The following is a 25,775-nucleotide window of genomic DNA, read 5'->3' as shown; positions in this document are numbered from 1 at the left end:
AGTGATAAGAAAATTACAGAAAAATTTCCATTAACCTGTTGAAAATGTTTGGAATCCAAAATTCACTATTTCCTGCAATGGTTTTTAATATTTATTCGGGTTAAAAAAAGATTTCCTTTTTCTTTTCTTTCTACTTCTACATAGTCCTGGTTGAATTAATACAATCTGTTCCATGAACTTTTAGGACTGCCACTTTCTGGATTTAGAATGTTTTTATTCTTACATATTTCTATTAATATTTTAATATTTTACATAAAACATTGATTTCTTATGTTTTATGAAACAAAATCATAGATTCTATTTATGGTGACACATTTCCCATTTGGGGGAAAACTGAAAAACTAATCAGTAGAAGGTCATTTTATGCCTTTTTTTCCTTTCTTAACTATAATAAATAATTAGCAACCTATTAATTACAAAAATTCTTAATTATGCTTAGAGCAACCAGAGCGTTTTCACGAATTTAAATTCATATTTGTTACAGTATGCGAAGTCATTAAGAAAAGCCTCTGGTTTTCCAGTTTGGTAACAAATGGCTTTTGTCTGATGCATAATTAATAGAAACTAATGATGACTATGTAGCTCTTCCAGAGTTTTAAAGGCAAATCTATATTGGCCTACGGTTAACATGCAAATTCATCCAACAAGCAACACAAAATGTATTACAGTAGTCATTCATTTTTATCAACATTCAAGAAGATCTAGTCAGCAGCACAACTCTCCTATGTCGGAAACACATTATAACATGGTCACAACTGAGTCAGTTCACATCTGGTAAGATACCCCCTTCCTAATCCATCCTCTAGAGGCAGTTCAGACTTCCAGCACAATACATGAACAATTGCAATTAATACTGGGGACAAAGGTAAATACAGACAAGAGTTTGGTGTGCTAGCACACAAAGTTTTAAAAACAGTGACAAACAAAACCAAACATCTTGCCCTGTTCTCTCTCCTTTCCCTTTGTGAGACTGGAATTCTCATGGCCTTGTTGAAACATTCACTTTGGGGAACTGAGGCCAATGATCCTAGCACTGAAATTGGTCCTTGGGAGGGAAATTTGGCCACAAGGGGATGTTGTACCCATTTGAGAGAGGGCAGTAGGAAAACACCCTGCTGTGCAAAAAATGGTTGGTGACTAACAGCCTTGAAGGAAAATCTGATTTTTCAAAATATTTAGCTTTATCCCAAGGAGTAGTTTGGTGGTATACTGTGGCTCAAATTTTATTTTATTATTTTTGGTTGGATAAATGAAATGTGCACCACCATCACCATCACTCTTAATTCTTCTTCCATCACATAAGACACTTGTTAAGATAAGAAAGATATTCTACTAAAGCTGACGGTGATAGAGAGTCATTCAGTATTCAAAGTTCCTAAAGAGTCGTTGGTTCTCTGAAAGGGATAAAAAAGTAGGAAAGGCTTTGTTCAAACTCTTGCTAGTAAACAAGTCTTACCTCAACTGATACAATGGCTACGTGACATCAAAGTACTATAAATTATCAAAACTATCGTACAGAAAAATTACAAATTCATTGCAAAATACATTACACTGCTACCATTAAGAAAAAAGTGCTTTTTGTTTTCCTTTCTTTTTTTTTTTTTTGCCAGAAAAGTATTCTTTCAATATAGAAAATCCTATGCGTTACCCTGCATGTGGCTAGGATGTATCATAACGGAGTTTGTACTGAGTCTTTCTGATTTGCTGAATGAAGGGCTGAAAAATATAATAATGACTTATTAAAGCAGTGTTCCAAATGACCACGCCAGCTGTCAGTGGAGAGATGCCTGTTTAAGACCCAAGAAGATGCCCTGGTCTGTTGAACCCTGCTGGTCATCACACTGTCCCACCAATCAGCTGGTCTAGAATGCACAGGCCTTTGCACGTTCTGTGGTTTCCTCGTGTTCTCCTGAATTACTCTCATGTCCTCATCTAGCTTTGTCACCTGCATGAATCCCCTGCTCAGTGATGCCTGTATTGTCTCATGAGGGGAACGATGCAAGATGGTGGACCTGCTAGTTTCAAGAAGGGATGTCCGAGGAGTTCCTGGGCTGTGGCTCTTTGGGAAGGCTCCCTCACCAACATCAGGTCTAGGAATCCCCGGAGCACTGAAGAAACCTGCGAAAACACAAGATGCCATCCTGAGGACGAACACCGAAACCCAAGCCAGTTCTCCCAAACGGTTTCCCAGCTAATTCCCAGGAAAGTCATTCTATCAACAACATCACATTCTAGAAAGTCAGCTTGAGGAGAAAGATGTTATGGAAGCAAAAGGCAGGTATTGCCTTTATTAACATATGATGTTTTCCTTACCTTCTTGAAGTTTGAAATAATAGGCGTAAATGACAGTGAATGCCATTTACAATGACAATGAAGAATGATAATTTATTTACTAAGTAAAATAATAATGATGATAATATTGCTAATAGCAGCTATAATGAAGCCTTGACTATGTACAGGCACTGGTCATACATGTTTGATGGAGTGTGGTATTAACATAGAATAGTTTAATTTTTATAACAATTCAACCATCTAGGCTCTGTGGCATCCCCTTTCTTGAAGAGAAACAAGCTTCTGTAAGGATTTCTGAGACAGACAGCATTTTTCCTTTAATTTCTTATAATTTACTTTCTGAGGTATATCTTACATACATTCAAGTGCATAAATAGTAAGTGTATGTTTTACATAGTTTTTTTTACATATTTTACACCTATATTTCCCCAACCCTATCAAAATATAGAACATTTCTACCACTCCAGGAGGCTATCTCAGGCCAGCTTCCTGTCAATACCCATCTCCCTGCAAAGGGATAAAACTTTGGCCACACACTCCAGGGATGAATCTCACAGACATGATGCTGAGTCATATACTCTCAACTCTTCTCTATCTGGCTTCTTCCCCTCAAAGTTGTTTCTGTGAGATTCATCCCTGATGTGTGTGGCCAACGTTTTATCCTTTTCATTGCTCTGTAGTAGTCACTGTTGAATTATACCACATTTTATTTATCTATTTGGGAAACAACTTTGGGCAGTTTTCCGTTTTTGACCATTAGGATTAAAGCTGCTCTCATACGTGACTTTGAAGAACATCACACTCATTTCTATTGGGTGTGGGACTATTTTGATACCATACTATTTTAGCCACTTTTCATTATTCAAACTTTGTTCAATGCAGTAAAAGTTTTAATCTCCTGTTCAATTCAAGCAGTTTCCTTTTTTTGTTTTTTTTTTGGTCCACAGAACCTATATGAGTGATTCTATTGGGGGTTTTCCCTAAGATTTAGGGGTAGGGGGAATGTTGTCAAGATGGCAGCATAGGCAGACTCTGAACTCACCTCCTCCCAAGGACACAACAAATTTAATTTACAACTACTCGTGGAACAATTACCCTGAGAGAGAACTGAAAACTGACTAAAAAGGACCCCTGCAACAAGGAACAGTGCTGACAGACGTGGAAGAGGCAGAAATTCCATTCTGAAGAGAAAAAAGCCACCTTCACAAGCTGCAGCGCTTCACAGCTGGCTAGGAGCAATCCTAAGGTATGAAGCCTTCCCCAGAGGACTGGGGGATCTGAGCGGGGGAGCGTTACCACTATAAGCACCTTTCAGACACAGCACAACCAAGACAAGTGTCGTACGGCTATTACCTACAACGGGGAGTATCCCCAGAAAAAGCTATCAGACATAAGGGAAAGAAAAGCCTGCTCTTAAAGGACCCATGCATAAATTCATCTGTTTCAGAAAGCAACCTAAAATCACCAGAAAGGTGCACAGTCCTTTGGTGAAAAGAGACTCACCTGATAGGCTGTGGGTGCATCTCAGTGAGAAGTGAGACCTCTCCAGGCACTGAGACATTGGCAGCAGCCATTATTGTGACCTAGTACAGGCATGCTGACACAGATGCTGGCAGACTCCATTGGAGTTCTTCCCCTGGCCTATTAGCACAGGGGTCTGCCCCATCCAATAAACACTGATTTAATTCAGCTCAGCCAGGGTAGGTAGTCCACCCTTGGGACTGGCCCCATACAACAGCAAGCCCTCAGGCAACTTGTGGGCTCTGCATAGCATAGGTCGGGTGTCTGGAACCTCTGCAGCCCAATGAGTAGGTCTGCCTCTGTGGGGCAAGGCATACATGAGGAGCAAGAAGAGGGTGTGAGACATTGGTGGAGTGTGTGAGGCCTCTGCAGTGGGGCCACTGGGTCTGCTTCAGTGGGTCAGGGTATGTGCCCAGGGCAGGACTGTGTTGATGGGGAGTGTGGCCCTGTGGGCAGTGGGGCTTCTCAGCTGCAGCAGACTTGTGCTTCTCGAACAGCCACATAGGAAATCAGACTTGAAACAACTTGAAACAACTTCCAAAACTTGAAACAACCGAGTGCTCCCATGCCTGGGGCTGGCCCCACTCAGCTGCAATCCTGAGAGAGCTGACAAGAGCCTTGCAGGCCAGAGGCCTACAGCAATTGCAAGCCCCTCAGCCTAACAAACAGCCACGCTGGGGGGACTACTCACTTAAGAGAAAAACTACCACAGGAACATGCTATTAGACCTTGCAGCCAACTGTGCTGTAACTCCCCATGGCCAATAAAGTGACTGAAGGGTCCATAGCAGCCACACACAGCTGATATTACAACCAGGCAGACAGGGGGACAGCCTAGCCTTCCTGGGCACCTGCAGCAAGAGCAACCCTGCCACAACAGAAGGATACATGTACCCCACACAGGGGACATTCCTGGAACATCTGGAACTGGTGATGAGAGGGAAGCACAATGCTGAGCCTCATAAGGCATCTCTTACACAAGACCACCTCTCCAAGATTGGGAGATGTAGCTGACCTACCTAATATAAAGAAATAAGCACAGAGAAAGAGGCAAAATGAGGAGGCAAAGGAATATGTTTCAAGTAAGAGATCAGGACAAAACCTCAAAATCAAACTAAATGAAACAGAAATAATCTACCTGACAAAGAGTTCAAACAAAAAGTCATAATGATGCTCATTGATCTTGGGAGAAGAATGGGTGAACTTAGTGAGAACTTCAACAAAGAATTGGAGAATATAAAAAAGAACCAATCAGAAATGAAGAATACAATGTTGGAAATGAAAAATTCTCTAGAGGGATCAATAGCAGAGTAGATGATACAGAAGAGCAGATCAGTGAGCTGGACAAAAGACCAGAGGAAATCACCCAAGCTGAACAGATAAAAGAAAAAGAATTAAAAAGAATGAGGACAGTCTAAGGAACCTCTGGGACAACATCAAGCACACTAACACTCATCGTATAGGTGTCCTAGAAGGAGAATAGAGAGACAAAAGGGGAGAGGATCTATCTGAAGAAACAATAGCTGAAAACTTTCCTAACATAAAGAAGGAAATGGATATGCAGGTGCAGGAATTATAGAGATCACCAAACAAGTTAAACCCAAAGAGGCCCACATCAAGCCACATTATAATTAAAATGCCAAGAATTAAAGATAAAGAGAGAATCCTAAAAGCCGCAAGAGAAATACAACAACTTACATACAAAGGAAATCCCATAAGGCTATCAGCTGACTTCTCAGCAGAAACCTCACAGGCTAAAGGGAGTGGCACACTATATTTAAAGTGCTGAAAGGGAAAAACCTACAGCCAAGAATACTCTACCCCACAAGGTCCTCATTCAGAATGGAAGGAGATATAAAGAATTTCTCAGACAAGCAAAAACTAGTGGAGTTTATCACCATGAAACCAGCCCTATAAGAAATGCTAAAGGGACTTATTTAAGTGGGAAAGAGAATCTCACAAACAGGAATAAGAAAATTATTTTAAAAAAGCAATAAATTCACTGGTAAAGGCAAATATACAGTAAAGGTAGCAGCTCAACCACCAGTGAAGATAATATGAAGGTCAAAATACGAAAGTACAAAAATTATCTATTTTCATGATAAGAGGGTAATAGATACACAGACACACACAGACAAAGAGGTTAGATATAATATAAAAAAACATAAAATCTGGGAAGAAAGGAGTAAAAGAGTAGAGCTTTTAGCAAGAGGTCAAACTATAGAGACAATCAACTTAATATAGATTGCTATATACATAGGTTATTATATATGAACCTCATGGTAATCGAAAACCAGAAACCTATAATAATTACACAAAAAATTAAGAGAAAGGAACCCAAACATAATACTAAATTATTATAGCTACTTTAAATGTCAATGGACTAAATGCTCCAATCAAAAGGCACACGGTGACAGATTGGATAAAAATAAAAGATCCATATATATGCTGCATATAAGAGACACACTTCCAACCTAAAGACACTCACAAACTGAAAGTGAAGAGATGGAAAAAGACACTCCATGCAAATGGCAATGAAAAGAAAGCTGAAGTAGCAATATTTATATCAGACAAAATAGACTTTAAAACAAAAACTGTAACAAGAGACAAAGCAGGGCACTACATAATAATATAGGGAACAATCCAACAAGAGGATATAACACTTGTAAATATCTATGCACCTAATATAGGAGCACCTAAATATAGAAAGCAATTATTAACAGACATAAAAGAAAAACGAGACAGTAACACAATAATAGTAGGGGATTTTAACTCTCCACTTACACCAATGGATAAATCATCCAAACAGAAGATCAATAAGGAGACACTGGCCTTAAATGACACATTAGACCAGATGGACTTAGTATATATATACAGAGCATTCCCTCCAAAAACCACAGAACACACATTCCTTTCAAATACACATGGAACATTCTCTAGAATAGATCACATAAATAGGCCACAAAACAAGTTTCAATAAATTTAAGAAAACTGAAATAATGCCAAGCATCTTTTCTGACCACAATGGTATGAAACTAGAAATCAACTACAGGAAGAAAATCAGAAAAGCCACAACTATGTAGAGATCAAACAAAATGCTGTTGAACAATGATTGGGTCAATGAAGAAATCAAAGGAGAAATCAAAAAATACCTGGCGACAAATGAAATACAACATGCCAAAGTTTAGGGGACACAGCAAAAGTGGTTCTAAGAGGGAAGTTTACAGCAAAACAGGTTTCCCTCAACAAACAAGAAAAATCTCAAATAAGCAATCTAACAGTGCACCTAAAGGAAATGGAAAAAGAACAAACAAAGCCCAAAACCAGTATAAGGAAGGAAATAATAAAAATCAGAGCAGAAATAAATGAAATAGAGACTAAAAAAAGCAATAGAAAAAATCAATGAAACCAAGAGCTGGTTCTTTGAAAAGATAAAAAAACTGACAAACTTTTAGCTAGACTCATCAAGAAAAAAGAGAGAAGGCTCAAATAAATAAAATCAGAAATGAAAGAGGCGAAATTACAATGGACACTTCAGAAATACAACAGATCATAAGAGAATACTATGAGAAGCTATACACCAACAAATTGGATAATCTAGAAGAAATGGATAAATTCTTAGAATCATACAACCTTCCAAAACTGAATCAAGAAGAAATAGAGAATTTGAATAGACCAATCACCAGTAAGGATACTGAAACAATAATCAAAAACCTCCTCCCAAATAAGTCCAAGACTAGACAGCTTCCCTGGTGAATTCTACCAAACATTTAAAGAAGACTTAAGACCTATCCTTCTCAAACTCTTCCAAAAAATTGAAGAGTAGGGGAAGCTTCTGAGCTCATTCTACAAAGCCAGCATTACTCTGATACCAAAACTAACCAAGGGCAACACAAAGAAAGAAAATTACAGGCCAAGATCTCTTATGGACACGGATGCAAAAATCCTCAACAAAATACTAACAAATGGAATAAAAAAAATAAGTTAAAAAAGATCATACACCATAATTAAGTAGGATTTATTCTGGGGATGCAAGGATGGTCCAACACCCACATATCAAGCAGCATAATACACAACATTAACAAAATGAAGAATAAAAATCACATGATCCTCTCAATAGATACAGAGAAAGCTTTTGACAAGATACAGCATCCATTTATGATAAAAACTGTGAATCAAATGAGCATAGAAGGAAAGTACCTCAACATAATAAAGACCATATATGACAAACTCACAGCTAATATCATTCTCAATGGAGAAAAACTGAAAGTTATCCCTCTAAGAACAGGAACCAGACAAGGTTGCCCACTGTCACCACTCTTATTTAACATAGTATTGGAAGTCCGAGCCAGAGTAATCAGGCAAGAAAAAGAAATAAAAGGGATCCAAATTAGAAAGAAAGAAGTGAAACTGTTACTATTTGCAGATGACATGATTTTACATATAGAAAACCCTAAATAATCCACCAAAAATCTTTTAGAAATAATAAATTAATACAGTAAAGTTGCAGGATACAAAATCAAGATAAAAAAATCACTTGCATTTCTATACACTAACAATGAATTATAAGAAAGAGAAATTAAGAATACAATCCCATTTACAATTGCGACAAAAAGAACAAAATGCCTAGGAATAAACTTAGCCAAAGAGGTGAAAGATCTATACACTGAAAACTATAAAACATTGTTGAAATAAATTGAGGAAGACACAAAGAAATGGAAAGATATTCTGTGTTCTTGGACTGGAAGAACTATCATAGTTAAAAATGCCCATACTTCCTAAAGCAATCTACAGATTCAATGAAATCTACAGGTTCAATACAATCTGTATCAAAGTTCCAGCAACATTTTTCACAGAAATAGAATAAAGAATCTTAAAATTTATATGGAAAAACAAAAGACCCTGAATAGCCAAAGCAATCCTGAGAAAAAAGACCAAAGCTGGAGGCATCAACCTCCCTGATTTCAAAATATACTACAAAGCTATAGTAAGCAAAACAGCATGGTACTGGCACAAAAACAGACACACAGATTAATGGAACAGAATCGAAAGCCCAGAAATAAACTCACACATCTATGGACAGCTAATTTTCGACAAAGGAGCCAAGAATATACAATGGAGAAAGGAAAGTCTCTTCGATAGATGGTGTTGGGAAAACTGGACAGCCACATGTAAAAGAATGAAAGCAGACCATTATCTTTCAGCATGCACAAAAATCAACTCAAAATGGATTAAAGACTTGAATGTAAGACTGAAATCATAGAAACTCTAGATGAAAACATCGGCAGTATGCTCTTCAATATCAGTCTAAGCAGCATATTTTCAAGTACCACGTCTGACCAGGCAAGGGAAACAATAGGAAAAAGCAAATGGGACTACATCAAACTAAAAAGCTTCTGCACAGTGAAGGAAACCATCAACAAAATGAAAAGACAGCCTAACAATTGGGAGAAGATATTTGCAAAACAGATATCTGATAAGGGGTTAATATTCAAAACATATAAAGAACTCATATACCTCAACAACAAAAAAACTAACAACCCAGTTAAGAAATGGGCAAAAGATCTGAACAGATATTTCTATAAAGATATACAGATGGCCAACAGGCACATGAGAAGATGTTCAACATCACTAACTCTCAGGGAAATGCAAATCAAAACTACAATGAGATATCACCTTTCTCCGGTCAGAATGGCTATAATTAACAAGACAGGGAATAGCAAGAGTTGGAGAGGATGTGGAGAAAAGGGAACTCTCATACACTGCTGGGGGGAGTGCACACTGGTGCAGCCATTATGGAAAACAGTATGGAGATTCCTCAAAAATCTAAGAGTAGAACTACCATATGATCCAGTTATTTCACTGCTGAGTATTTACCTAAAGAACATGAAAACATGAATGCGTAAAGATAACATGCACCCCTATGTTCATTGCAGCATTATTCACAACAGACAAGACTTGCAAGTAACCTCAGTGCCCATCAACGGATAAATGGATAAAGAAGACGTGGTACGTATACAGAATGGAATACTACTCAGCCATAAAAAACCATGAAATCCAGTCATTTGTGACAACATGGATGGACCTTGAGGGTATTATGCTAAGTGAAATAAGTCAGAGGGAGAAAATCAAATACCGTATGATCTCACTCATAAATAGAAGGTAAAACAACAACAAACAATCTCATAGAGACAGAGATTGGATTGGTGGTTACCAGAGAAGCAGGGAGGAAGGAGGGCAAAAGGGGTGATTAGGCACATGTATGTGGTGATGGACTGTAGTTAGTCTCTGGGTGGTGAACATGATGTAATCTACACAGAAACTGGAATATAATGATATACACCTGAAATTTATATGATGTTATAAACCAATGTTATCACAATAAAAAAAAGATTTAGGGGTGAGGAAAGAGAAGATGCTACCATTATAAACTAGTCTCTCCTAAACAGCAGCCTTACTCTCTCTTATCACGAGGCAGATTGGGGGGAGGTGTGTGTGGGGTCAGTGTTTATGGAACTTATCTGTGGAAACAGCACCTCTCAGCAAGCCCTGCCCCCACTGGCAGCCCCCACAGTGGTGGGTCTTTGACTTAGCATCATTTTTTATGAGCTTGACCCTACTTGGCAATCCTTGGAAAACAGGAAATACCCCACATGGTTCCTTCACCATGTCCTTCATTGCCTTGCTCAATCTAGCCCCTGCCTACCTCTCTGATATGTCTTACCAGCCCCCTTGCTCACTTTGCTCCAGCATATAAGCCTTCTCTCTTGGCTTAGGGTCTTTGTACTTGCTCCTCCCTCTGCCTGGGACATTTTTCTCCCAGATCTTTGCACGGCTTGCTCCTTCTTTACACTCAAGTTCCAGTTCAGATGCTCCCTCTCCAGAAAGGACTTCCTTCAGTCCTCTTCAGCCTAAGCTAGGCCCAATCCCCTCCCCTGCACTCTCATCACATCACAGTTTTATTAGCTTCATAGCATGTACCAGTCTCTGAAATTATTTTGTTCACCCATTTGTTTGTCATTTCTTATCTGCCTCCCGAACTAGAATGCAAGCTCTATAAGAGTGAGGAAATATGGGGTCTTGTGCTGTGATATCCCCAGCAATTAGAACAGTCCTCAGCAAGTCATTGGTTCTCAATGAGGGAGTGTTGAGTGGAGCACCTGATTATTCTTCTAGCCACCCTATGACAGAGGAGCAGACTGTACCCCACTGTACAGATGAACTTTGGAGAGGCTGAATCACTTGTCCAATGAGTGAACAGGAAGAGCAGAGATGTGAATCCAAGTGACTCTAATTCCAAATTCCATGCCCGTAAACCAGGATCTATTCCTGGATATGATATGGCGGTCTTTAAAACTACAGAGAGAATAATGATGAACATAGGGGTGCATATATCTTTTTGAAGTATTGATTTCATATTCTTTGGATAAATATCCAGTAGTGGAATAGCTGGATCATATGGTATTTCTACTTTTAATTTTTTGAGAAATCTCCATACTGTTTTCTGTAGTGGCTGCACCAGTTTGCAGTTCCCACCAGCAGTGTATGACAGTTCCCTCTCCAATACTTGCTATTTCTTGTTTTGTTAATTATGTTCACAATAACCAAGACATGGAAGCAAACCAAGTGCCCATCAATGGAAGAGTGGATAAGGAATATGTGGTATATATATATTATGTGGTATATATTATATATATGTATATATATAATATTATATATACATATACATTGTGTATATATATATATATATATACATATATACACAATGGAATACTACTCAGCCATAAAAAAGATAAAATTGTGTTATTTGCAACAATATGCATGGACATTGATGGTATTGTGCTAAGCAAAATAAGTCAGAGAAATACTGTATCATTTCACTCATATGTGGAAAATAAACAAACAAACACAGAGATAAGAAGAACAGATTAGTGGTTACCAGCAGGGAAGGGGGTGGGGAGGGGGTGAAAGGGGTAAAGGGGCACATATGGATGATGACAGATAAAAACTAGACTATTGCTGGTGAACACAGTGCAGTATATACAGAAACTGAAATACAATGATGTACACCTGATATTTACACAGTTATAAGTCAACATGATCTCAATAAAATAATTTTTTAAAACGGCAGCTAGAAAGGTACTGAATGTCCTGGGTGAATCCACAGCCCTCCAGTTCTATTTCAAATAGTCTTGTTGATGTTCCAGTGTCAATATAGAACCTCTTCTCATTGGTGTTCAATCTCACTGTGGAATCATTAGTTTTTATCTCTCAAATGTTACTCAGGAATTAATGAAAAATAAAAATGATTCAGATCTGGGGAAAAAAAAAAAACAAACTACAGAGAGACTGAAAAATCCAAGAACGATTTTGAACTTCAGCAACAGACACCACTTCTCACCTTGTGTAGGTCCTTCACCCTTGGAGGTAAACTGTCCCGGATCCTCCGCATCGCCTGGAGGGGAGGCTCGTTGAAGTAGGGGGGCTCGCCATCGATCATTTCTATCACCATGATCCCAAGGGACCAGATGTCCACCTGTCAGGCACAGCCCACTGGTTATCTCAGGCAAGGAGGACATTCTGAAATGGGGGACGTGTCCAGGGAACCCAGAAGGTTCATACTCATTCATAAATTAACGTGGTATTTGTAACCCCTCAAAATTTACAATACAAATTTATAGGTTCAACTGAGGAGTTACCGAGTGTTTGCTAACGGTCTTCATTTACTTTATAAGACAACTTCAATGAAGGTCCCGACAATTAGATATAGGTGAATACCTTAACATTCTAAAGTTTAGAGCTTTTAGTTTTAACCCTGTTAACTTTGGTGGTTAACTGTCTATCAGGGCAGATGAGAAAAACATCCAAAGCTTAATGTTATGAACATAGGGAAAAAAGTTGCATTTAAACCATAATAAAATAGAAAAGTTTTTGACATCTTCATAAGAAACTGCAAAGAGCTACATTGCACAATGCAGAGTATATTCTGATTTTTTATTAATTTAATTTTTAAAAACAATTATACCCCCCCTACTTTGCAGTTCTTTCCTTTACGTTTAATCATTTTGAAGCAGCAAGCACAAAACCTTGCTTTATAAAAACCATTTTCAGGGAATAGAGAAAAGAAAAGGAAGAGATGACATGCAATTCTTTCTGAGCAAAGAACGGGAAGTCAGGACAATGAGAAGGCATCATTGTGCTATAAATTCCCAGTTACAGTCTCTTCCCTGGGATAGCCTCATTACACCTTTTATCAGTTAGCTGCATTCTGTTATTACCCTGGCAGTGACCTTCACCGAGAATTTATGCTCTTGGGACCACAGTGAGGAGAACAAGCTGAGTACTCACGCAAGGGCAAGCAAATGAGGGAAAGAGAACAGGGTCCACCTTAACTTATGCCAAGATGCTTAGCCCATTGGTCCATGCCACCTCTTGCATGCTTCTCTTAGAATTGCCTTCTGCACCATAACGTGTGGAAGCACTGTGCGCCCAGCCGAAGCGAACTCCTTGCCTTCATGTGTGTGTAGCCTTGCGTGCCTCCGCTTCTCTTCATGCTATTCCCTCCCAGAAGGCCTTTCCTCCACTCCTTCTGGTCCCTTATTTTCACACATCCAGACCTTATCTCTTAATAGATAATGAGTGACTGTTTCCTTTCCAGAGGAAACAGAAACTGTGCCATATTTTTAAATAGGTTATAATATTCCTACATAATTTTTTCTATGGGAAAACACTATTGCTCATCCAAATATTACCTCTATTTTGTGGAGCTTTCTCCAAGCCTCTATCTTTTGACTCATCACGCCTACTCATCTGTGCATCTCCGGCCACTTTTTAAGTTGCGTTGCTGTGCTTTGTGTGAGCCTGCTATTGAGGGTGGGATCAGAGTTTGAGTGACTCTCCCTCAGTGTCCATTGTAGGACCTCAATAAATGCTCCTGGATCAATGTTGCGGCAGTATCCTCAGTGACGGCCAGTCTCCTTTCTGCCACAACCTACTTTGTGACAAGTCTAGTGAAGAGGAGTCAAATGCAAAGTCAAAACTCATCAACCTGATCTCCGGTGGCAGTTAACTGTCTCAGAACCACTGCATCCCTGAGCCTGTTCAGGCTCTGCCACTCCCAAACAGTGACTGCCACCCCCTTACCTCTGTCCCATAAGGTAGCCTAGAAATCACCTCGGGTGCCATCCAGTAGGGAGTGCCAACCAACGATTTCCTCTTCGGCACCTCTTTGGAAACTTGAGCACAGAAACCAAAGTCAGACAGCTTTATCTGAAAGCAAAGGAACGCAAGAAGCTATTTTAAAATACTGGCTGCTAGACTTAGAAATAGAGAGAGAGTTGTAAATTCAGAACAAAACAGTCTCATTAGCAGGGCTTGGAAATACCGGAGGAGAGGTGGTCAGACCCTTTTATTCGAAAGCACGATTCATTTTAATGGAAAAACCTCTCACGGGTCCACCAGGGTTGACTTGAAATGTTTAAACTCCTGCTGCTGATATCTTCTATAAAATTATGAAACCAAAAACAGTTATAAATTAAATATACCCAAAACAACAAATTCATTAAAATTCAAACCCAGAAGCTTAATTTAATTTAATGTAACAGGTGAAGTTTTAGTCTAAGCAAATTGCTATTCTCAATGTGAGTTTTGTACAAACCCCTGCACTTCAGGTTCTTCTGTGTTGAATGCATTTAGATTTCTAAGTACCATGAGATCATTCAAATAACCAGCCTCATTTCTATATTTGAATTATTGCAAGATCTCATTTATACAGGATGCTGAGATATTGGGAGTACTGGCTCCCTTTTTCTTTTTGTTTTGCTCCTTTGCTCACGACAACTGAAGATGCCAATGTGAACATCAATGCAAGTGGCATTACAGGCAAACAAACTGGGTGTTAGCACTTGGTTACCAGGGGTTTAAGGTGGTCATTCTAATGACCCAGTGTATGTATGTATATGCTATTTATCTTAGACGTCATCAAAAAGAAAAAAATTCTGAAAACTCCTACACAGAGCTTTTAAGAATACTCTTAAGAACACACTGCACCATTAGGCACCCTGCTGCTTTATATATTCTGGGTGACCAGGATTCAGTTTATATCTGGGAGGTGTGATTCCTGTTCATGATGACCTGGTCTGAACCTCAGGTGGCCTCACTGAAGAGGACTGCCACTTAGCTTTGTTGGTGATGATCAAATACATTCAAAGAAAGCAATTCTTTGGGCATTGGTTGGCAATGGTTCAGAATGGCCATCTGAAGTTAAAATTTCCATACATCAAAGGTACAGTCTCTCAGGCACAAATTCTCCCCTGGTTCTCTTCATATGCTCTGAACTTTTTTCAATCTTCTTCTCTGGCTCTACCTCTGCTGCCTACACTTTAAATATTCGTGCTTCTTACGGTGTGGGTTCCTACCCTCACCTCTTCTCTTTTTATATACTCTTGCTAGATATTCTTTTTTCTCTCTATGCTTAATTTAGACCTCTTTCCTTCATTCTAAACCTATACTTCCATCTAATATATTTTTCCACATGGAGTTAACTTTCATGAAGTGTGTAATGTCTGTGTCTAGATTCATTTTTGTGCATGTGGATATCTAGTTGTTCCAGCACCATTTGTTGAAAAGACCACCTTGGTCCATTGTATTGCCTTTACTCCCTTGTCAAAGATCAGCTGACTATATTCATGTGGGTCAATTTCTGGGCTCTCTATTCTATTCCATCAGTCTATTGGTCCACTCTTTTGCCAATACCACACTGTCTCAATTATTCTAGTTTTGTAGTAAGTCCTAAAGTCAGGTAGTGTAAGCCTCGCAATTTTGTTCTTCTTCAATATGTGTCAGCTGTTGTGTTGGTCTTTTGCCTCTCCATATGAACTTTAGAATCAATTTGTCAATATCCACAAAATAACTTGATGGGATTTTGAGTGGGATTGCATTGACTCTATAAATCATGTTGGGAAGAAATGACATCTTGACAATATTGAGTCTTCCTATCCATGTACATGGACTATCTCTCCATTTATTTCTTTGATTTCATTCATCAGAGTCTTGTAGTTTTCCTCATATTTTGTTAGATTTATATCTAAATATTTAACTTTTGGGGAGCTAAGGTAAATGGCATTGTGTTTTTAATTTCAAATGTCATTTGTTCACTGCTGGTATATAGGAAAGAGACTGGCTTCTGTATATTAAACATATATCCTGCAATCTTGCTATAATCACTTATTAGTTCTAGGAGTTTTTCTTGTCAATTCTTTTTGATTTTCTGCAAAGACAATCACGTCATCTGTGAAGAAAGACAGTTTTATTTCTTCCTTCCCAATCTGTACAGATTTTATTCCTTTTCTTGTCTTACTGCGTTAGCTAGCACTTCCAGTATGATGTTGAAAAGTAGTGAGAGTGGACATCTTTGCCTTTTTCCTAAACTTACTGGGAAAACATATTCAATTTTCAAGGCTACCTGATCACTTCTCACTTCCTCCAGAATTTTTCTCAGGAGCCCATACTCATCTCTCTCCTCTCCAAATTTGAGAGAATTTAGCACCCATTCAATCTTTAATTGTTTGCTGATGCTGATTTTGTCCCACTGGCTAGAAATGACATTCCCCATGGGCAATTGTGAAGTCTCACTGTGTTAAGAGCAGGGAAAGCAGTAGTACTCAAAACCACATGCTAGTAGGTTGACTTTATTTTATATTGACACATACATAGATAGCAGATCATGTGATAGAAACCACATTGGTGCTCTTTCTGAAACCATCATCAACTTGCCAAGACAGCTGTTTCTAGAATCAAAGTTGGAATACAGAGGAAATGGGGGTAATGTTTTGGAAATTATTAATGTGTTTTTTTCTTTTTTCATTTCCTTGTTCATGATTCTCTCTCTAATCAGGCCAAGGTTAGTGGTATGGTTTGGGATGGGAGGAGATTAGATTTCTGCAGGAGAAATGCTAGAGAAAGCTGGTTTAGAAGAGAGAATTTTCTTAATTGCTTTGGCATATCCAGAATCAAGATTAGATACCTCAGATCATAAAATTTCCATGTGGTATGAAGAAGAGAGCCCTGTGGCCACGGTAGCTGGTCCAAAATCATTGTTGTCCTATTGTAAAAGGAGTCTACAATTCAGAGAAGTGAAAATCCTACAGTCTACCCCTTTTAGCCTGGGATTATTTGCAGAAAAGGACACAGATTTGATTATTATTTGATTATGTCTGCCTCAACTGGTGGTGGGCTTCAGAAATATCAGAGTAGCACACATCCCCACACAAACAAGGGAGAAGAGAAGCCAGATACGTCTGTGTTCAGAGATAATATTAAAAATATTTAATAACCAGATTCATCTAGACCAATCAGAATCTAGATGTAAAGTTAAGAGCTATCCTAAAGTGATCCTGGGAGTATTACCATCTTTAATGAGGTTGGGAGGTGGCCCCCACGCAGGGCTAGGGTAACGGAGGGTACTCCAATGACTTGAAACACTGGCTATTAACAAATAAGCATAAAAATACTGCAATCTTTTAACAATGGGTATAGATGTACTAGTGTATACTGGCTGAACATCAGCCTTGGCTATTCCCAGTATGGCCTCCATGGAGAGATGGCACAACAGAGTGGGTGAAAGTGAACTGGAGGCAATGCTACTGGCTTCCCTGGCCTTTGAGTGGTGTGCAGGGATCCAAAAGCTCCTCCAAATCTCAGTGGGGGAATGGGGGATACCTGCCACAAGCCCACGGTTGACATGAGGAAGCAGTCTCAAGGATGGCTTTCAAGACTTGAGGCAAGAGGCTGGAGTTGTGGAATACTGCAGAGGCACCCTCCTGAAAAGCCCAGAAGCTGATGGGACCTGTTAATCCCCAGTGGTCACCAGTCCAGGTAGCAGAAGAGACCAGTAATGCCAAGGCAGGGACCAGAGAGGAACAAGAAGATGGGTCTTATCTCTTTTACCCTGAGGTCCCATAAGCCTCATTTGTCCCTTCTTCTCTCAGACTCCATCTTGAGAAAGATGGTAGTGGAAGGTGGGAAGAGGAAGTAGGTGGTGGCCAAATCTGAAAGATGGAGGTTTTAAAGGTGTCACTTAAACCTTACAATAATGTGGTTGAACTTTGATAGACTATGTTTAAATTATGTAAGCAGACTAATGTAATAGATTGAATTAAAATAGAAGGTTTTTAAAAAAAATCTAGTCAGTAGAACTTTGTCAAGAAGTCCCGGTTAGTTTTAAGAGACAGAGAAACTATAATTGTGTGTGCACGGGTGTGTGTGGTTATTTCAAGTTCAAGTGTGAGTGAAATTGCAACCCTACTGTAAGGACGATAGAGAAGGAACAATTTTGAAAATAAATTTCATTTGCCTGTAAATTTAAGAAACCTGAATGATTATGGAGGTGAATGTATCAACATTTTGGTATTGGCAGTTTTTTTTTTTTTGAGGAAGATTAGCCCTGAGCTAGTATCTGCCGCCAATCCTCCTCTTTTTGCTGAGGAAGACTGGCCCTGAGCTAACATCCATGCTCATCTTCCTCTATTTTATATGTGGGACGCCTGCCACAGCATGGCTTGATAAGCGGTGTGTAGGTCAGCAGCCGGGATCCAAACTGGCAAACCCTGGGCCGCCGAAGCAGAATGTGTGAACTTAGCTGCTGTGCCACCGGGCTGGCCCCTGGTATTGGGAGTTTTTAACATCAGTATTTCTAGAACGGCTCCTTCCTTCCAGACATAAAACAAAAAGACCCCAAACCTGACTGACAAATAATCATCTCCCTGACAAAATGTAAGATGAGAAAGTGAAAAACTTGACACTTGGGAGCCAGGCCTGTTCTTCTGTTGCAGGAGTGTAAGTGCTTCTGCATGATTTTTTTACTCATCCAGGTATATAAAAGAGACATTTTCTAAAAGAATATAATTGCACACAACATTCATCCAGATAAATCTGCACGTAGATAATGAGAACTCAAGTAATGAGTATAATAACACATTGCAGGCAGATCTTAAAAGCAAATCACATAGACTCTAAGCCGAGCCTTATTTTAGATAGAATTACACAACATGGCTGTTTAGGAAACCATCTTCATCTCAAACGGCTAGCACACTGCCCGCCCCCTAAAAGGAGGAGATGTAGCTTGTTTCACAGGGGCCAGACAAGGAACTGGAGCTTAGAGCTCAGACAAAGCTGCTATTTAAACCTGAGATCCTATCCATCTCAGTGTGTCCTGTAAGGAATCAGGGGCCCCACAAAAACATAGGAGAAAGGGGGCAAAAGAGAGTCTCTCCACAAGATAGCCACGGATTTAAAATAGAATGTAAAACCCTCATTCTGTAAATTGCATACATTCTAAAAAATTCTTGCATTTGCTCCTGGTTTTTGCTAAGACAGAAAGATGGATGCTTTTGTGCCTGGTTCCTGGATGCTTCCTATAAGGTAATGGTAGTCAAAGCGTGTAGCATCAGCATCCCCTGGGAACTCATTAGAGATGCAGGTTCTTGGGTACCACCCAGCCCACCTGAACCAGAACCTCTGGGGGTGGGGCTGATAAATAAATAAAAAGCAATAGGTTATTAAGAGTATATAAGGAAGATATTTGGTTTAAAATTAATTCAGCCTGAGCTTTTTTTTTCCCCAAAAGGGCCTGATGTGGCCTGTTGAGCATGCATTGTATGTCAGCTTTAAATATTTACTGCGTCCCAAAGACAAGAATGATGCTCTTAAACATAGGGATGTAACTTCCCCTCATATCAGCAATTCCTTTAGGAGAAGCGTCTCTCCCTAAACTAAGGATTAATTACTGACCTGCCTGTGACCTTGTGACCACAGACCTGCTGTGTTCACTGATCTGCTGTGCCAGCAAAGCAATCTCGTGACTATTGTAAAAGGACATTCCTAGCATATGTGCTGTATGCTCTTTGTTCCATGACAGTATATAACCACAAAGAAGTACATCCTACTTCTTTGGTGCCCTTCCTTGGAGAAGGAAGGCCCTGGGCTAGTCCTCAGATCTGGCTCATAATAAACTCATCCAAATTTTGATTTGTAGATTGATTATGGATTATTTGTGTTGACAGGGCCCAGGAATTTTTTTTTTGTTTTGCCAATGTCTCCAGCAGTTTTGATGCTTGCTAAAGTTTGCAAATTTCTCTTTTAAGAAGAGCAATGACCTAGGGACAAGGGGACTGAGAGAGGTCATAGAAGGGACCAGAAGTGATGATAGTGCCTCCAGCTTAATGCCCATTTCTTCAGCTGCCAAATCCAAGAGGAGAGGGAAGACATCACAGGAGCTCAGCTGGAACGGCACAGAGACCTCAGCCAGCCCCTCGGCCATTTGACCGAGTGCAGAGAGCGGCAGGAATTTGCCCAAGACTGCTCGCCAGTATCTGAGGGAGACTCAAGCCTGGGTCTCCTGACCTTTCACGCTGTGCTTCCTGCATTAGGAAAAGCAACCTCTGGGGAGTAGCAGGGAAGAAAGGAGGGGGAGAGTCCGGGTGTGTCCCAGACACCATCTGAAAGGAATGAATTTACAAGCTATTGGACATGCCTAAATCTCTGTTTATTGAAGAAGAGCTTTTGGGAGATAATCTTCAGGTCTTCTTCTAATTGTAAAGTTCTAGTTATTTGAAAAACAACAAATACAAATGCCTATGGGAACAGGCAAATAATACCAATGAATTAAATGGGCCTCTGGAGACAATGGAAAACTAGGGGCACGACCCCTCAGGAAAGAGATACTGACCTCCAGTTGGTTGTCAGGGGCACAGTAAAAGGGATGTGGAACCTTAGAAGGCCCTGGTTGCCAGTCTATGGCCCCTCACTTCAAATCCTGTGGGAGTGAGGCCACAAACACATCACATTGTCTCTAGGTACTGTACCAGCTTGGGCCTCCCCTGAATCACATGCTGAGAACTGGATTCAGTGCAGGTCGGTTACTGGGGACAAGCAGGAAACACTAGTGAAATGGGGACGCCTAACAGGGTAGGGAAGGCAGTCAGTCACGAGTTAGTTACCAGGCAAGTTACCACTGTGGGAACCAGAGCTTAATCCGCTGAGGCAGTGTGCAGACTGTGGAGGACAGGTGCCTCAGAGCTATTCCACCCAAGGGCAAGAGTGCTGGGGTATTTACACACCGACTCCCATCACTGGTTTCCAGGCTGATCCTGGGAGTGTGGATGTGAATTCCCTAGAATTTCTAGCCCGCCTTGTACCAGAAGAGCAGACTACAGTGGCCAGAGAAAGGCCCCAGGCAGAGAGATGCCAGTGGTGGCATTTGGAGGTGGAGCAAGTGAGTGCTGAAATAGGAAATCCTGTGAAGACACACGTGGGGCACGCACAGTATCTGCTATGGTCCTAATCACCCTCATCGCACCACCTCCATTACTGCTGTGTGTGAATTCAGACACAGTGTTGTCAGATACTTTGATTTTTTTTTCAAGGAAGATAGGAATCTGAAATTTTATGTGATCTCCTCCAATTCTTAAGTTGTGGCAATCAATTTACATTTTAAAAAAAGACCATAAAGATCACTTATGTGTTCCTTTTCTTTTCTTTTTTTTTTTTTTTGAGGAAGATTAGCCCTGAGCTAACTATTGCCAGTCCTCCTCATTTTGCTGAGGAAGACTGGCCCTGAGCTAACATCCATGCCCATCTTCCTCCACTTTATATGTGGGACACCTACCACAGCATGGCGTGCCAAGCGGTGCCAGGTCCACACCTGGGATCTGAACTTGTGAACCCTACACTGCCGAGAGGCAGAACCTGCGAACTTAACTGCTGTGCCACCGGTCGGCCCCTGTGTGTCCCTTTTCAATAGATGCACTGGGCTTAAGAAGTCATGGGTTTGAATTCCACTCCAGTCAATAAATTTGATAAAAGTTAATCACTCATTGTCTAGTGGCCCCTAAGTATCATCTCTCAAATGCAAGCTCCAGGCTGAGAAAAGATCGTGGATGAATTTACTCAACTGTTAATTGCAAGGGTGGGGAGTGGTGGGGTGGGAGGGAGGACTGCCTTCTCTCTGAGCATCGACCTTGTACCTGGTTTACTTCTGATGGTTTTATACAAATTCTTCATGTAATTCTTGTAACCACTCTATGACATGCTATTTATTTTCCCTTTCAAACCCCGAACATCACAGTCCTCCTGCTTAAGACAAATTAGTGACTTACTAGATATTATTTCTGCCTTGGACATTAGAGAACGATTCACTCTCAGTTGATAGCAAATAATCTCCCTTCTAATCTTTGAAGGGTCCAGAAAGGATTTATCCTCTTAACCCTGAGCAATTCACTGTCTTTTTATTTTTTATTCTGAAATAATTATAGGTTCATAGGAGGTTGCAAAGAAATGTGCACCCAGTCCTCCCTGATGTTAGCATCTTACAAAACAATAAGATATTCTGTACCTTATATAACACCAAGAAACTGACATTGGTACAGTCCATAGAGCTTATTCAGATTCAACTGCCAACTAAGAATTGTGAGCAAATAAAAGGTGGTTGTTTTAGGCCACAAAATCTGGAGTGATTTGTTATGTAGCAAAAGCTAACTGATACACACACCCATACTCTCTTTTTAAAAAAATTTCAGCCAAAGCCAGCCCTGATGGCCTAGTGGTTAAAGTTCGGTGCTCTTATCGCTTTAGCAGCCCAGGTTCAGTTCCTGGTCACGGAACAATACCACTCGTCAGCAGCCATGCTGTGGTGGTGGCTCACAAATAAAAACTAGAAAGACTTACAACTAGAATGTATGGCTATGTACTGGGGCTTTGGGGAGGGAAAAAAAAAAGCAAGATTGGTAACAGATGTTAGCTCAGGATGAATCTTTCCCAGGCGTAAAAAAAAAAATTTCAGCCAGACTAATGCAAAAAGCAGGACTTAAAACTGCCCATGAATTATAATCCCAAATTTGCAAATTATATGTACATATGCATGGAAATATGGGAAAAATAAGAAATGGGATTAAGACTGATCTTTATTTTATCCTTTATACTTTTCTGAATTTTCCACAATAAAATTGACAATCTTTTTAAAACAAAAGAAGAAAAGCCAAAGCATTTGGGCAGTTTCTTCTGGTTGCCCTCTGATCATTCCTGGGCATATTCTGATGTGACATGAATGTTTTCCATATGGCTGAGGTTGCTAGGTTGTAAAAGACAAGAGCATCAAAGGGGAAGCTGGCTTCATTCATCCCAGGGCTATTACCTCTGGTGGGAGTTTCAGGGAGGTCAAAATGACCTAAATAGTGAAAATCTATGCTTGGAAACTTTTCCATCTAACTATGTCTTCCTCGGAATGTCAACTCTTTGTTTCCTTGGCTGTTGTATCCTATGTTCTTTTGTACCCTGGTGTGGCTGATGAGTTTCAACAGAATCTCATAAGCAGGTTGCAGCAAAGGGAAATCAAGAAATCTGGGCCTGGAGATATGCTAGTGTGATGGATAGCTTCTGTTTGTCCTTCAGATCTATTCTCCTCCCTTCTCTGGGCCCTGGAAGGCCAACCTGTATTGACTGCATCAATGGCTTCTGATTGGGTTCAGCCAATGGGAAGCACCAATAGGAGGACATTGGAAGGTCCAAGGAGCAGAATGAGGTGGGAGTATTTATGCCCCCAGCTCCCATCCTGCAGGTTCACTGTGGTCTAGCTTCCACTAAAGACCAGAACTCCTGCCAAGCAACCCTCTTCACACAACAATCTCTATGTCCAGATTCCCAGTAACTAGTTCTGTGCCGTACCTCTTCAGCCATGGGGCATAAGAGTGGTGCTCCATTCTAGAATACTGCTCTAATCCTCATGCACAGTTCCTTATGACTCTTCTGCATCTGCCCACACCTTTATGAAACTCTCCTCAAATTACCCACTGGAGTTTGTCATCTGTTTCCTGCAAGGACACTGAGAGATACTGCAGACATGCACAGTCAAATGAATAGGGTGGGCACAACCCTAGAAAAGTCATTTTCTCTCCTCCAACAAAAATACGAACGTGGCAGGAAAAGAAAAGAAAAGAAATTTCCATAGTTTCTATTCCTTCCCACTCGTTATTAAGATAGAAAATTATCCATCAAATTCAGGTCACAGATAACTCTGACTAAGAGGATGACACAGAGGATGGTAATTTCCTTTTTGTAAGCCTTCTGGGAAGGGCAGTGGGTGACTTGCAAGTAAGAAAAATTAGAATTATGAGAAAGTGTTCTTAGAAGGATAATACCCAAGACAGACAAAGTGACAAGGTAAAGTGTGAGGAGGCCAATGTGAAAATCTTACCCGACCATCGCTCGTCAGCAGGATGGAGTCACTCTTTATGTCCCTGTGAATCACTCCTTGATTGTGAAGGTAGGAGAGAGCTCTCAGAACCGACAGACAGACGGTAGCTATCTGTTCTTCATTCATTCTAGAAAGGAAATAACATTTAAGGAGCAAGGACAGGATTAAGAATATCTTTGAAATGATGGAGAGAGGCAGCTCCCTTTGGTAGTAGTGAACCAGTCCATGCTCTCCAGCCAGTGTCTGGAAAATCTACAGGCAACGAGAAGGCAATCTTTGGGATCTGATTCATGGAACCTAAGGCTTGGGACTTAGGATGACAGGGGCCACATATAAGCAAAAGCAAAGAGACCCCATTTGCTGGCTTTTGGATCACTGATGCAATGCCCTTTCTTGGACTCTTATAGTTAATTCCTTAGGTATTGCCAAACCGCCAGGGTCCTAGAGAGAACACTCTGAATAGAGCCAAAGTTCCAGGGGTCCTTGAGCAAGTCCTTTAACTTCCTTGGGTCTCATTTTCCTCATTTTGGAAACGGGACAGCCACAGTTCTCTTCAAGGTTAGACTCAGGGATCTTTAAGACACCCCTAAGACTTACCCTGCCTCTCACTAGGCCTCCCTCTTGCTTTTTCAGGAGTTGGGAGTTCCTGTTGCTCCAAGTCCCTCTGTCAGAAGGAAACTGTACCTAGGAAGTTACTAATAATTAAGCATGAATGGATCATATTTTAATAAATGGACCATGGGAATGAGGAAGGCAAGTACAGCACTGGACATGGGCTCCCACATTTCATGGCTGCACCTCTCTGAAGAAGATACTTCTGGTTTCAGCTGAAGAGATTGAGGTCAGGTGACCTGCCCAAGTTTAGACAGCTAAGAAAGTGACCAGATCATGATTCAAACCCCACCCCTTTTGAGTTCAGAACTCACGCTTTTCCACTTTCCCCCTACATCACAATGCCATCGCAACTCAAAAGAATGCATTTTCTAATGAGTAAAATAGTTCAGCCATTGAGGGATCTAGGTGAGAATTATTTGAACAGCAGGGGGCTGCTCACTATCCTCAAAATGACCCATTTAGGCATTTGCCTAACTCATCTAGGTATACTACTTCCTCCCTCTCACAGAGCTATTATGAGGCCCAAATTAGACAGCAAATGTGAACGCGCTCTGAAAACAAACTATCACGCAAACAGAGGAGACTGTCAGGAGAAACAGAAGGGGTAACTGACCAGAGCCCAAATTTAAGGACTGACCAGGAAACTCCAGTAATCCCAGATGACCCTTTACTCAGCAGAACAAGGAAATGAATGGCCTTGAATTTGTGTTTGTCTTGTTGATGCCAGCAAACTCCGACTAAGTGAGACTAAGATTCAAGGCAAAATCCAAGGAGATAGCCAATTAGGAGAACGTTGAAGGCAGAAAGCTGATAAGTATGAAGAAACATGCTCTCCTCTTTGAAGAGGTTTCCTACAGCAATGAATTGGCCCCATACAAAGGCAGGTGAGAAGAAACATTCTTGTCTGAAACAGAGTGGAAATCTACAACCTCTGTGTTCTTGCTTTTGTGGCTTACATGTTAAACAATTAATAAAAATATGTCCAAGGGAGGGGCTTTTTTCTTGCCCTAGGGAGCCCCTCCCTTGGACATATTTTTATTAATTGTTTAACATGTAAGCCACATTTGCCTTATTCTTAGGTCTCTTCAGTACAGTTGTTT

At 40.3% G+C, this 25,775-nt stretch overlaps 1 protein-coding gene across 13 annotated transcripts in view; it reads right to left on the bottom strand.

Moving 5' to 3' along the window:
* PAK5 (p21 (RAC1) activated kinase 5) overlaps window positions 1-25,775 on the bottom strand; it is a 308,972-nt gene that overhangs the window by 14,147 nt on the left and 269,050 nt on the right. For 2 of the 13 annotated variants that reach the window (XM_070587857.1, XM_070587858.1), the window contains exons 7-11: window positions 24,061-24,187; window positions 13,956-14,081; window positions 12,214-12,348; window positions 2,013-2,118; window positions 1,211-1,394 (exon numbers count right to left, since the gene is read on the bottom strand). In XM_070587857.1, coding sequence (XP_070443958.1) covers window positions 1,360-1,394; window positions 2,013-2,118; window positions 12,214-12,348; window positions 13,956-14,081; window positions 24,061-24,187 — 529 coding nt within the window. In that variant the 3' untranslated portion in view covers window positions 1,211-1,359. Of the gene's footprint in view, window positions 1-1,210; window positions 1,395-1,575; window positions 2,119-12,213; window positions 12,349-13,564; window positions 13,820-13,955; window positions 14,082-24,060; window positions 24,188-25,775 lie in introns of those variants that run through there. The other 11 variants (XM_070587854.1, XM_070587853.1, XR_011530718.1 and 8 more) reach the window with 10 other exon arrangements.

This window comes from Equus przewalskii, chromosome 21, assembly GCF_037783145.1.
Source record: "Equus przewalskii isolate Varuska chromosome 21, EquPr2, whole genome shotgun sequence".
Classification (NCBI taxonomy): domain Eukaryota; kingdom Metazoa; phylum Chordata; class Mammalia; order Perissodactyla; family Equidae; genus Equus; species Equus przewalskii.
This window is presented reverse-complemented; position numbering and strand designations above follow the sequence as displayed.